General features: G+C 33.3%; 1 protein-coding gene across 28 annotated transcripts in view; it reads left to right on the top strand.

Annotated features, from left to right (window-relative positions):
- The window catches only part of Ppfia2 (PPFI scaffold protein A2), a 448,465-nt gene that overhangs the window by 418,616 nt on the left and 16,295 nt on the right, over nt 1-13,554 (top strand). For 24 of the 28 annotated variants that reach the window (XM_076853182.1, XM_076853164.1, XM_076853162.1 and 21 more), the window contains 3 exons: nt 2,308-2,508; nt 11,829-11,891; nt 12,981-13,010. In XM_076853182.1, coding sequence (XP_076709297.1) covers nt 2,308-2,508; nt 11,829-11,891; nt 12,981-13,010 — 294 coding nt within the window. The remainder of the gene's footprint in view (nt 1-2,307; nt 2,509-11,828; nt 11,892-12,980; nt 13,011-13,554) is intronic. The other 4 variants (XM_076853163.1, XM_076853180.1, XM_076853183.1 and 1 more) reach the window with 2 other exon arrangements.

The following is a 13,554-nucleotide window of genomic DNA, read 5'->3' as shown; positions in this document are numbered from 1 at the left end:
ATAATTATTGATCCATCTTTCAATTGTTGTAAGAAAGTACTTGTTCCAATCTACTAGTCCACATTAGCAGAGAAGAGCTATCTTCTGTTATCTAAGATATGAAATCCACCCAATCATAAGGGAGCTGAACCTTCACTTTTTAATTCTTGAACGTGGTTCTTACAAGTCTAAGGATCAGCGAGGTTTAGACACTTGGCATTAAGGAGAAGACATATGTCTTAGTTCCCTACTGTGTCGAAAAAGAAAAAAAAATCAGTTTAATTCATGTACACTCAACTTACTAATAAATAAAGTTAATTAATTAAGTTTAGTTCAAGTCAATTAAATACTAACCACATTCAGCATTTTCCCAGAATATAATGTTCTGGAGAAACAATGTATGACTGGGGTGGAGAGCAGGAGACACAGACACTGACAGGGAGAGGAATATATATTATTAGACCGCAGAGGGCCCCTTTATGTCATGTATGAGTGGTGGTCACTGTCATTTCCATTTAGTTCCCTAGTGTGGGCTGCTGCTAGCAGCACTAGAAGATGTTAATAGAGGGGAAAGCAGAATTTATGGTTTTCTTGCCCAATAAAGGCAATAACACACATTGTTTTAAATGGCTTGGGGTTATAAAGTCACATACCTCATTATCATATATCCATATCTAACTAATCAATGGTGGAAAAAATCAAAACTCACTTTGGTTTAAAAAAAATAGATTAGTGTAGGTATAAAATTATACTTTGCATTTTTTATTAGACTCAACTGAAACAAGTCTGTTTCTTTTATTTTATTCTGTCATGTCAGTCAGGGAAATTTTAGCATATTAGACATCAGAACTGCTTCTTCCAAATATGTCTGTAGAATTACTGTATTTTAAAAATCAATTACAAGACAGAATGCTTAAGACATCACACCTGAAAAGTGATAAGAGTTCTTTGTTCAGATTTCACTCCAGTAAAATGAGCTGCAGTTTGACAGAGTTCGCTGCTATTTTGGCAAGTGATGAGCAAATCCTTCAGATTAAAAAAACAGATTTACTGGCATTAAGGTGCTAGGAAATGACAGGCAGTGAAGTTGGTGCTAATTAAACCTATCCTGAGCATACAAAAATTGCTCATAATGTGATTCCTAATGTGACTCAAAATATAAAGTGGAATAAGAAAGATGAATCAGCTGGTGCTCCAATGAATGAGAGCTCTTAATGTTCACCTTCCACTTCCTGGAGTTCAGAGTCTCTAAAGAATGCTGTATAGGAGGGAGTCTGAAGCTTCGCCAACCATTTATCCACATCAAAAACTCTTTAAAGTGCCATCACAAAGAACACTGGTAACGATGCATAGACAAGCATTTGGACAACATTAACCAGTGTGGAGATCTTAGAAGAGGGGTACAGAATCATTAGGGTCTAGTGAAAGTGTATTTAGATGTTCATTTTTTTTGTATTAAGATACAAAATTATAAATTTACAAAGTTTATAAATTTAGTTTGAATTTATAAAGTAAGAAATCAGTCCTATCTCCCATCATCAGTGATGTATCTGTCACAGTAGGGTCAAGTTTGCAGGACAAACTTGCAGGATCAACTATATAGTCACTGTGCTTAAGTTCTCTCTACCCTTTTTCTTATTTCAGTCACAGCCCCGGCCATACTGCTTCAGAGATTTGGCTTTTTGTTTCTGAACTCCCCCCACCACCGCCTTACATAGTTTTTTAATATCATAGATTTTATAGATTTAAAGGATGCCTGTATTAGTTATCAACTACTGAGTAACAAGTTATACCAAAACATGGCATTCATTACCTCAGGGCTTCTGTGGGTCAGGTATTCATAGGTAGGTGGAAAGATGATTTAGCTACCCTGCATGGTTCGTTTGAAATCACAAGGCTGGAGATGGTAAAACTGTCTCATTCTGTAACAAAATTTCTCCAAACTCAGAATTTCAAAGGAAAATTATAAATTGAAGTCACATTAAACAAAAACGGATTGAACCCATTGCTAAATTCAATTTATAGCTCTTCTTCTTGCCCTTATACATAAGAAGGGATTTGATGCAGATTTCACTTTTATATATGAAAACACCACAATTTCAAATCCTGGTTCCATTACTACCTCACTGGTGTTTTTGAACAAATCACTTAATGTCTCTGTGCACCTATCTCCTCCAGGGAGAATAATAGCCTTGACTTCATGGGGTATGAGCAATAAATGAGTTCATATATGTAAGGTACTTAGAATAATCACTGGAATATAAAAGACACTAAAAGGTTAATTATTGTTATTTTTACAACCTGATTGTGTTTTATCTTATCCAACAGCTCTGGTTGGGAATGCCTGCCTGGTATGTGGCAGCTTGCCGAGCCAACGTGAAGAGTGGTGCCATCATGTCTGCTTTATCAGACACTGAGATTCAGAGAGAAATTGGAATCAGCAATCCTCTGCATCGCTTAAAGCTCCGATTAGCAATCCAGGAGATGGTTTCCCTAACAAGTCCTTCAGCTCCTCCAACATCGCGAACTGTGAGTCAATTTATGCTCTACCCTTCCCCAGTGCTGGGCAAATAGCAGCATGTCTAAGTCCACAGAGCAAAATGTGACAGCACACATTTCAATGTCAGCATGAATTATTCTAAAGAGATTTAGCTTGCTCTTCATTAACCTTGCTGCTACTTTTAATAGGTTTTCAATTGAGGAGCTGTGATTCATATCAGACTTGAAGGCTGAAACCAAAACAGACTTCTGAGCTAGCATTTAAACTAAAGTTTAGATTTTTCTACTGAGCATCAAGTTCCTGAGTGTACTTTTCTACGGGGTTTTCTTTTCTTTATTATTCCTTTCTTTTTTAAAAATATAATCCAGAATCTTAGGAGATGGAGCTATCAGCATTAGTGCTTTCTGAAGATGTAATACTAACTACTAACTTTTAAGCAATTTCATTATGATGAAATTATATGAGGATTGATTATTTGTAAATACCAAGTAGAATGCTTCACTTCAAAATCTGTTTTCTTGTAATTTATAAATCACCAATCCTTTTTATAATTTGTTCCTAAACATTAAGTTAATGTTAAATTAACAAAACACAAAGAGAAACTCAAAAATAATACTGCATTCTTTCTTTCTTTATTTCATTCCCGAATTACATATTTTGTTGATAAAGTATATGGTTTCTGATGTTAACAAGATTCTACAATCCCTTTTTTTTATTTGTTTTAGGTATACATGACAGTAGAGTGTATTTTGACATATTATATATACATGAAATATAAATTCCCATTCTTGTGGTTCTACATGATGTGGAGTTACACTGGTCATGTATTCATATATGAACATAGGGAAGTTATGTCCGATTCATTCTACCAGGTCTTACACAACATAATAAAATATAGGAGAATAAGATAAATTTGGAAGTGGGTAAAAGTCAGAAAAGTGATATTTTATTGCAGTTCTCAGGCTCAAAATTAACCTGAAGATAACTTTTTGTTTATAGTCTTAAACAATTTTAAAGAATTTGCTTCATCTCTGTTATATTTATACTTATTTTTCTTTCCAATATTCAAGATTCTAATGACATGAATTCAAGGTCAAACTTAAAAGACTTATATCTATTTTGCATAATTCAATTTTAATATCTTTCTAAATACCATGTTATATATATATATATATATATGTATATATATACATATATACACACAAACATATATGTATATATATATATGTGTATGTATATATACATACATATATCCTATAAACTATATATATATACTTTATCATAAAAACTCTTAGCTATAATATTATTTTTAAATGAAGATAATAGCTCTTTACTGTAGCTAGAGTACTGCTTGAGCAATACTCATAAATTCATAATACACCTAAAATGAAAACTGAGAAGGCCATTAAATTGTTGTAAACAATTTCAGATCTGATGAATTTCCTGACTAATTTTCAGCTGAGAAAAGCATCACAATTGGTCTATTTCAACACTCTCTTCTGAAGATCCCATGTAAAAAAACCATAAAAGCCTTCAAATTCTGCATAAATTACAGCAAAGTCCCAAATTCTAGATTAAAAAATCAGATATACTTTATTATTTTTATTTAGCAGCATGGTCCATTCCTTAATGGAAAAAAAAATTAAGCACTATTTTTCTAAAACTGTTTAAACAGAGACAGTTTAAACTACAAAATATTAATGATAAAACTACACTCAATTGTTTACAGAACAGGAGAAGTGGAGAGAGCTTATGAAACTTTTCTGGATCTCACCTCAGTCCACCTTAAAGGTTTTATTTCCAGATTCAGATTTAACAATGCAGAACTACTTTCAATATCTTAAATTTCTGTACCACTTATGAGCCTTTGCAATGGCTTTTTCTGCAATTGCTCAGTCTGGAACGTTCTTCCCAACAGAGTCACAAGACCCCCCACAATCCATCCATCCAGAGACATCATATAATGCCTCTGAAAAGTCTCTGCTGAACTTCCAGAGTCTGTATTTAGTTCCTCTCCTGAGTTACCATTGTATATTTATGGAAAACATTTTAAAGTTCTCTCTTCTCGATTCATCCCCCAGAAGACCAAGCAAAAATAGTGTAAATGTTTATTATTTAACATAGCACATTATTGCATCCTTCTCTTTTGACATTTAGTAATAGAACATGGACGTAGGATAATAGGTACATGTTCTCATTTCATTAAATATTAAATTGCAATATAATTTTTAATTTCTGTATATCTTTATAGAGATGCTATTAAAATTTTTCTTATATAATAATATTCATTATGTGTGAAATTATACATGTAACATGTTGTTGCATGAGCTATGTTTATTTGCATAGCAATATTTGTGTATAGAGCATTTATACTCTTAACACTTATGAATTTAATTTCCAAATTGCTTTGTGTTGCCATTTTCCCTCTTTTGGTCAGCTTCAGTTAAAATTACTAGTAACGGGGCTGAGTTGTTGCTCAGTAGTAGTAGATTACTTGCCCAGCACATGGAAGGCACTAGGTTCCAACCTCAGTACCACATTAAAATAAATTAAAAAAATAAACAAACAAACAAAGTTTTAAAAATACTAGAAAAGTTGAATTTTCAAAATGTTTTGTTTGATCTAGTTATACACACGGAGTGTCTATTCACAATCTTTTCAGTTTTTCCTTAGAATTATGGGAATATTTATCTTTTTATTAATTATAAAAGTTCTTTTTTCACAGAGGATATATGCCATCTGCCAACTATTGATGCAAGATACATGAGACAAGTTGTGTCTCAAGCTTTAAAAATTATCTACTAAATAATTCTTTTACCATCTACATGGAAAATTTACTCATTTCCCATATATTTCAAATAGGTTTTGCTTCATGAATCAAAAGGTTCACATGAAATTGTAGTCTGTTGATGAGGATGTGGGGGAAAAGGCACACTCATACATTTCTGTTGAGATCACAAATTGGTGCAACCAATCTGGAAAACAGTAAGGAGATTCCTTAGAAAACTTTGAATGAAACCACCATTTTACCTAGCTATCCCACTCCTTGGTTGATACTCAAAGGATTTAAAAACAGCATACTACAGGTACACAGCCACATCAGTGCTTATAGCAGCACAATGCACTAAATTGTGGAGCCCTTCAATAGATGAATGAATAAAGAAACAGTGATATATATACATAATGAAATATTACCCAGCATTAAAAGAGAATAAAATTATGGCATTTTCAGGTAAATGGATAGAGTTGGAGAATATCATGCTAAGTGAAGTAAGCCAATCCCAAAAAATCAAAGGCCAAATTCTCTCTGATAAGTGGATGCTGATCCATAATGGGGGTGGAGGACATAGGGAAAATAAAAGAATTTTGATGGGGCAAAGGGAGAGGTGGGAAGGGGACATCAAGATGGTGGAATGAGGTGGACATTATTACCCTAGGTACATGTATGACTGCACATATGGTGTGATGCTAAATCATGTACAACCAGAAATGAAAAGTTGTGCTGCAATTGTGTACAATGAATCAAAATGCATTCTGCTGTCATATATATCTAATTAAAATTAATTCATTAATTAGTTATATTTAATTTAATCAGGCATAAAGACACATGCCTGAATTCTCAGATACCTGGTAGGCTGAGGTCGGAGGATGGCAATTTTGAGGCCAGCTTCCTCAACCTGGGCAACTCTGTTTCAAAATAAAATAGAGGCTGGATATGTTGCTCAGTGTAGAGTGCTTACCTAGCATGTGCAAGGCCCTGGGTTCAATCCCTAGTAACACACACACACACACACACACACATACAAATCTAATTCATAAAACAAAGATTGACATCTTAAATATTACCTAAAATTATGATAGGATTTATGTGTAGAAAATACAAAAGCAATTTGTGTTTTAAAAGAAATGTTGTCATATCTCTAAGAATACTTATATTAGTTCAAATCATGGAAACATGTTTGTATCTTTGGGTTCCCGTGTTTTAGTCAGGAGTGTCTATCTAGGATAGGGGTGTGTGTGTGTGTGTGTGTGTGTGTGTGTGTGTGTGTTAGGGCTTTCTGTTTTGTTTTGTTATTAGCTGACTAGAGATTCAGTCTGATTCTGCCTCCTTTCCTGTCTAGATGAAATGAACTGGACCCCACAAGGAAAGTCTGAAAGTCGCCTTTATTATTTCCTTGGGCCAGCCCTAATCTTCCAGCTTTCTTTTTCTTTTTCCTAAACTACTATTACCGAGGAAGACCTTTTACCTAATTGAATGGGGATGGAAATAATCAGCTAATTAAAATTCAGCTCAAGAGAGATGTCATAAAGAAAACAATTGGTCTTTTATCTTAAGTAGAAGTATTCAGATATTCAGCCATTTGCAAATTTAGAGGATGCCTCTGGGACTTAGAGTAGTTTCCAATGCCTGGAGTTTCACATTGTCCCTGACCTCATTCATTAAGTCTTCCCTTTTCCTAGTTCAGCTTTTTATTGATGTTATTATTTCTTTACTTTTAAGTGATAACTTCTAGATAACTCAAAGAGATATGTGAGTGCAAATCCTTCTGGACAGTTATACTTTCCTCCCCAAACTTTGATAAAATTGTATCTCATTGATTTTGTGTTTTCCGATTTGCCTTTATCTGGTCTTTTCAAATAATTTGACTTCCTGTTTATATGTAAGCAAAAATACTTTTTTAATGTAATATCTATTTAAATCACATAATCCAAAAAAGAAAAAGCAAGTGCAGTGGAAATAAATAGATTTGGAAACAAAGATGAATGATCTTTGACAACCATATTTTTCAACAGTTTTGTACAAAAACATAAGGGATAAAGCAGGCATTAGGTCCCACAATGTATAAGGGAAATAGAGAGTATTTACTGAACCAAGGATTTGCTTCAGTGGAAGTTGCTTAGTAAAGTTTCAGCAATAGAAATCAGTGGAATTACAGCAAAACCAACTTCAATAATCAATAACAATGGCTAAAAGTCAGCCACTGTTTTGAGTTTCTTGTAATAACTCATCCAAGCTTCATGTTCACACTATGAGAATGGGACTTTTATTTGTCTCTTTTACAGATGGGGAAAACAGATATAGAGAAGTTAAGTGACTCATTTAGGGTGACACTCATGTGTCCTTTGACCCCAAATCTGAGCTCCTTCTTTCCTTCTCTGCAGGGGTCTTCCTTCTTTCTTACTGCATTCTTTCAGCCTGCTTTGATCCTCTTTTCATTTTTACTAGCCTCATAAGTCTCAATACTGAGAATAAAATGAGGTATAGTTAGATAAATTAAATAAATGAGAACCAAAAGCTCTTAAAATGAGAAGCAAAAATCCAAAGGGGGAGAAATATAAATCTAGACATTGAAGTGTAAAACGTAAATTTCAAGTTACTTTAATTTGTAATTCAATTACAAATTACAGTATAAAACCATACTTCAAAATGACCTAGGTCATAACAAATATTACTTGGAACTCCATAAGATTTAGGATGATTCTGAGATCTAGCTGATATTTACTGATCCTGTATCTCTGACAGCAAGAGAGTTTTCCTGTGATTCATTTTCATGAGTTGTTCCTTAAGTTCATTTTAATATTTATTCTTCTGTCATAACTTCTTCAGAATGATTTAATTGGGCAAGTACTTGAATTCTTCATATTAATTAGGACTTTTCTCCTCAGTTCTCCTTTGATAATACTTTCTAAGTACTCTATCTGTACTAAAGAGGCAGATGAGGCACCTCTAGGCTAGCACAAAATTTAAGTAAGTTCCAATGGTCAAGTGCCAAACTTGCACTTGAACAACACTGAATTTAGTGCTTACTTAAATTGAGCAACCAGGGATTTCACTTGCTGAGTCCCAGTCCTGTGTCCTACTATACTATAATTTAAAGTTCTCCATATTTTTCTAGTATGAAATATGTGCTTTTAGTTTCACTGAAGAGATGGAGAATCTGAAATTTAGAGAGGTTTAGAAAGGTCTCAGGGTAGTTAATACAAAGGGCCCATTCTAGAACTCAAGCCTCCTGATGATAATTTGATAACTGGAATTGAATTTTTATAAATCATCTATTAGGCTCAGATGATATTAGCCATAAGAATGACTACTATTTTGCATTCCCCAGTTCAGATATTTGAGGGGTTGCAACACAGGCTGCCAGCCATGGTGAGTAAATGATGCTTAGGGCTCTCAGAGAACCACAGCCAGATTCTGTGAAGTTTCTTCTTTATGCTTTTCCATCCCACTGTTTGTATTCTCTTTACCTTTAATTCCATGGCACCTTATGTCTTTGGTTGCTCAAAGCCTCTTGCTGTAGCTATTCTGTTAGAGACATTCTTCTCTGAAACTCTGGGCTCTAAACTACTCTTTCATAATACAACCAGAGGAAGGTGGAAAGAACAGAATCTGAATATTTCACTTACTTTATGTGGACTTGCTTGTAAAAGAAGCTCATTAAAACCTCAACTATTGGGTTGTATAGCTAGCTATCTTGTGGGTTACTTTACAAGATTATAGGCAGGCAATGCTCTTTACAGGTAAAACCCCACATCAAATGGGAACATCTGACATACAACAACATTTGCCAACAACATTTCAGCAAAATGCCCTGGATATATACTCATTTTTTCAAGTAAAGATAACAGATTACATACTTTCCAGCATCTTCCACATTCTAGAATACAGTGGTAAACTGGCAAACATAGACTTTAAAATAACCTGAGAGAGACTATACAAATTTCTATTACAATATGAGATAATACTAGACAAGTTTCTTTTGGAAGGAGTGAAATTTTCATTGTTTGGATACAGAAGTAAAGTAGAAGTTACAGAAACGAGTATAAATAGGACTGGCTTAAATGATTTTTTCCCTCAAATATTCATCATTTTTGAACAAAACTACAGCCACTCTGACAAAGCAATGTGATCAACAGGTGTAACAGATGAGTTTGAAGTCTTCTTAATACAGTACACTCTTCCTAGGTCAATAAATACAATTATCTTCCAAACGATCTGATGTTTAATATCTGCCTATACAGCTGTCTGTTTATAATGAACACCATTCCAACATCCTCCTAGAAGGGAGGGATTTTAAATGACATAAATGGCTCCTGTATTCTAAAATGTGTTTTCTAAGAGTGCACATATTTTGCTTATAGGGAAAAATGGGCTATCTTTCAAATTCTAAAGCAATAAGAGAATAAGAATTTTATATATGTGATATCTAACATTTGAAATTATGATTTACTTTTCATTATAAATCTCTCTTACCAACTCCCTTTGTTACTTAAATATATATATATATATATATATATATATATATATATATATATATATATCTTAGCCTGTCAGACACACACACACACACACACACACACACACACACACACACAGAGACACACATCATTTATATGATATTTCATTTATATAAAATTGTATTCAACAATTTAGTTTATATATGGTCACTTTTTAAATTATATTGAATTACATTATTTATAATACGAACAAAGTTAGCCATGGTATTATGCAAGTGGTAGAAAAGGACATAGTGAATTATAGTGCTGACTTACGCATGAGGTTGGACATCAACTTTGCTGTTTCCAATTCTTTAAAATTGAACCTCTTCCAAAACAAGTTACAAGTCAAATCATAAAAAGTAAATTTCATGAGTATTTGGGCGACCTTGAAGCATTCTTAAAGACATCCCACTGAAATGGTAGATTCTGATAAATGGTAGAATTTGATGCGAGTGTTTACAATAACCAGTACCATAAATAATGTACTGATTCTATATGTTATTATACGGACTTTGAATTAGAAATTGTTCATTATTCATTATATAATGTTATGGAAATTGTGGTCAGCAAGAGACCAAGCACCACTGGGCAGGTTGGAGAATCAGGTTTATTTACTCCAGGGGACCCAGTTGAGGTAGCTAGTGCTCTGAAGGTCTAGGCCCAGAGCTGCAATTACATGGGACATTTATAGGAAATTTGACATCATTTCTTAACCATTACAACATTGGTGGGTTGGAATTCTTGGCCTATGTGTCCCAAGACCATGCACAAGGAATTTGCAACAAGTAGTTCACAGGTGTAGAACAAAGACCACAGGCAGCAGTCACTCAGGATGACTTGAGTTTATCTCCCTAAGAACTATATTTCTAAGAATTAAGCCTACAAGTTTATAGTTTAGGCTGCAGTTAATTGGCATGTAACTGACAAGACAATTTATACTAGCAATTACCTGATGAAGCTACATTCCTACAGCGATTCAGAAAATTACAAAATATAAGAAGAAATGACTCTTTACAGAAACCTGTTGAATCTCTGGCCTTGAAAGCCTGACCCAGGGGTGTTTACATTTCATGAGGGAGTCATTAGACTCCTAGAGACAACTTTTTACAATCCAATAGATAAGGACCAAGGATTAATTAAGCTCCCTGTAGAGAAACTGACTGAGTGGGGAAAATTAACCCTTTCCCCAGGTGTTGGTTCTTTATCATAAGGTTATTAAAATTTCACTTTATTATCAAGTTTGGTTTCTCCATCACAATAGAACTAATATCAAATATTGACTTATTTAGAAATCAAAGGGGACTTCATAATATGATAGTTTTTTTGTTTTTTTTTTTTTTGCATTGTAGAATAGGATTTTTTTTTTCCTTCTATAATGGTATAGGATACTATTGAAGAATAAGGAAATGTACAAGTTTTGCAGTTTGACAGTTAATTTTAGTGAGGCTGAAATATCTTTTATTAAATAAAAAAATAGCATTTTATTTATTTTTCACTTATAAGCATACAGAAAAATGACATGAATACTGAATTGCAAAAGAAAAAAATCATCTGGAAAAAGCTGATGCTGATTTCCAGACAGGTTATGATAGCACTTTCAGCTTTATATTGACAGTCATTTTTTTTTCTCTATCCAAGGACACTGATGAATCAAAATTATGTGAGTGAAATTTTGATAATAATGCAACAAACCATATGTTCCATCATTTTTTAAAGAAAAAAATAAAACTGCATTCTTCTCTAATCAGTTCTTCATTATTACAGAAATGGAGCTCTTAGTTATATACCTTTGAAATGCAAATTTTGATACTTCCCTTTTTCTGATTAATAATCACAGAAGTGTCTTTTAAAGCTGTCCCATGAGCTTCACTGCAAGCCTCTGTCTATTTAATCCCCCATAGTAGAAGAAAAAGGGAGCCCTGAGCCAAACACCAAGGCTGTCTGTCCTGCATGCTACTAGGGCAGGGGCACTGTGGCCAGCTGAGATGCTGTTACTCACAGAGGTGCTGCCTTTCTCTTTACTCTCTTGCCTCCTGGATTCCTTGCTTCTCTCTGGGCTCCTCCCTAGCCTTCAGGCAACGTTTGGGTGACCCATGAAGAAATGGAAAATCTTGCAGCTCCAGCAAAAACGGTTAGTCTTTACCGCTTTATTGAACCTGAAGGAAAGTTATTTTACTGCTATTTGGATTTAAAAACTAATTTATTTTAGGTTGCTTTTATATGACATGCAAAGATAACTAATATTTTTGTTACAATTTTATTTTACAACACTGATTTGACATATTTAAATGAAACAGTGTTGGATTGCCATAAAGTAACAAATATCTTAAGTTTGTAGTATGCCAACAATAAATATTTGCCATTGGGTACATTAACAGGTCTCAGCATGTTACCAATCCAAATTAAGCTTGTTATAGAAAAGTTTAGATTGAATCCTCATTTAAAAAAATAATTATGTAGTTTCTTATGCTTTAGCATCTCAGGTTTTCAAAAGCACAGTTTTTAATTACTTCTTGGGACCTCTACTTATCAATTTTTAAAACACAACGTTATACATAGTCACTTTTCATATAAAGTAGCAAAGTTGGGCACATCATACATTTTAACTTTAGCCACTTATTTTTTAATTCAACGTCCTTTCAGTTTTATCTCTATTTGGAACATTGATTTTCTAGAAGTTTATGATGGATAAAATCAAATTTCAAATACTAATTTTATTTTTTGGTTTAGTTTGTTGTACTTGATTTTTGTTTTATTTTGTTGGCTGTTGTTGAAATCCATTTGATTACCACAAAGTATTAAAAATATAGTTACTCTTTTTGCTTCAATAATGTATTTTGTGTAATATTTCTCTATCATATATATGTAATTATATATTATCAGAAGTTTGTATTATAGCACATTACATTTGGAAAATTATATGCTGAAGACTTAAGTAGATTTGGAATGACCAGATCAAATGTTTGCAATATCATGAAAATCCATTATGTATAAATATATTTAAAATTAGAATTAATTCAGACCTATATTGTTGCCCTGTATTCCCTTTTGATCTGGGAGATTAATAGTTGTACATTGTAGTAAAAATCTATATATATGCTTATGTAATGATAACATTTTATATAAAAATGTTGCTTTTGCTAGGAAAAAAATTTCTGTATTCATTTGAAATTAACTTATATTTACCTGCTTTATTAATCATTTCCTGCTGCTAACACAGAAAGAATCTGAGGAAGGAAGCTGGGCCCAGGTAGGAAATTTATATGCTTTAAGCCAAGTATCATTTAGTAGGCTATGAGGATAAAAATTAGAAAACTGCCGTAAGTCATATTTTAAATATTTGAAATTTTTACTTATCTCAATATTAAGCTGATATGGATGCTTAAATCTATGTTACATGTGTCTTTTTAAATAGGATGTTTTGCAAATAATATCATAATCATTTCATAACTGGTTTTTATGGCAGGGTAATTTTATTTCTTCCCCAAAGAATGATCTGTAACTTCAGTATCTCTGAAATAACCCCTGGATGTATTTTAACAGGAATCACTCAAGTTGGATCTATGGGGGGAAATTTAAAAGGCTAATTTGGAGTTCTATAAGCTTTAAGGTATCCTGTAGAGTGTATGAGGACTGGGGCTCATACAGGTGTATGAGGGACAGGTGTCAGCACTACAGACTGCATGTCAAGAAGACACTGTCTTTTACTACAGTGACCATAGGCAACAAGCATCTATGCTTTCAATAAACATGTTTGTAAGGAAGCTGCACATTTTCTACAGTATTTCTAGATG

The sequence above is a fragment of the Callospermophilus lateralis genome, chromosome 4 (genome assembly GCF_048772815.1).
Source record: "Callospermophilus lateralis isolate mCalLat2 chromosome 4, mCalLat2.hap1, whole genome shotgun sequence".
Classification (NCBI taxonomy): domain Eukaryota; kingdom Metazoa; phylum Chordata; class Mammalia; order Rodentia; family Sciuridae; genus Callospermophilus; species Callospermophilus lateralis.
The sequence above is the reverse complement of the archived record's forward strand: the minus strand, read 5'-3'. Positions and strand labels throughout refer to the sequence as shown.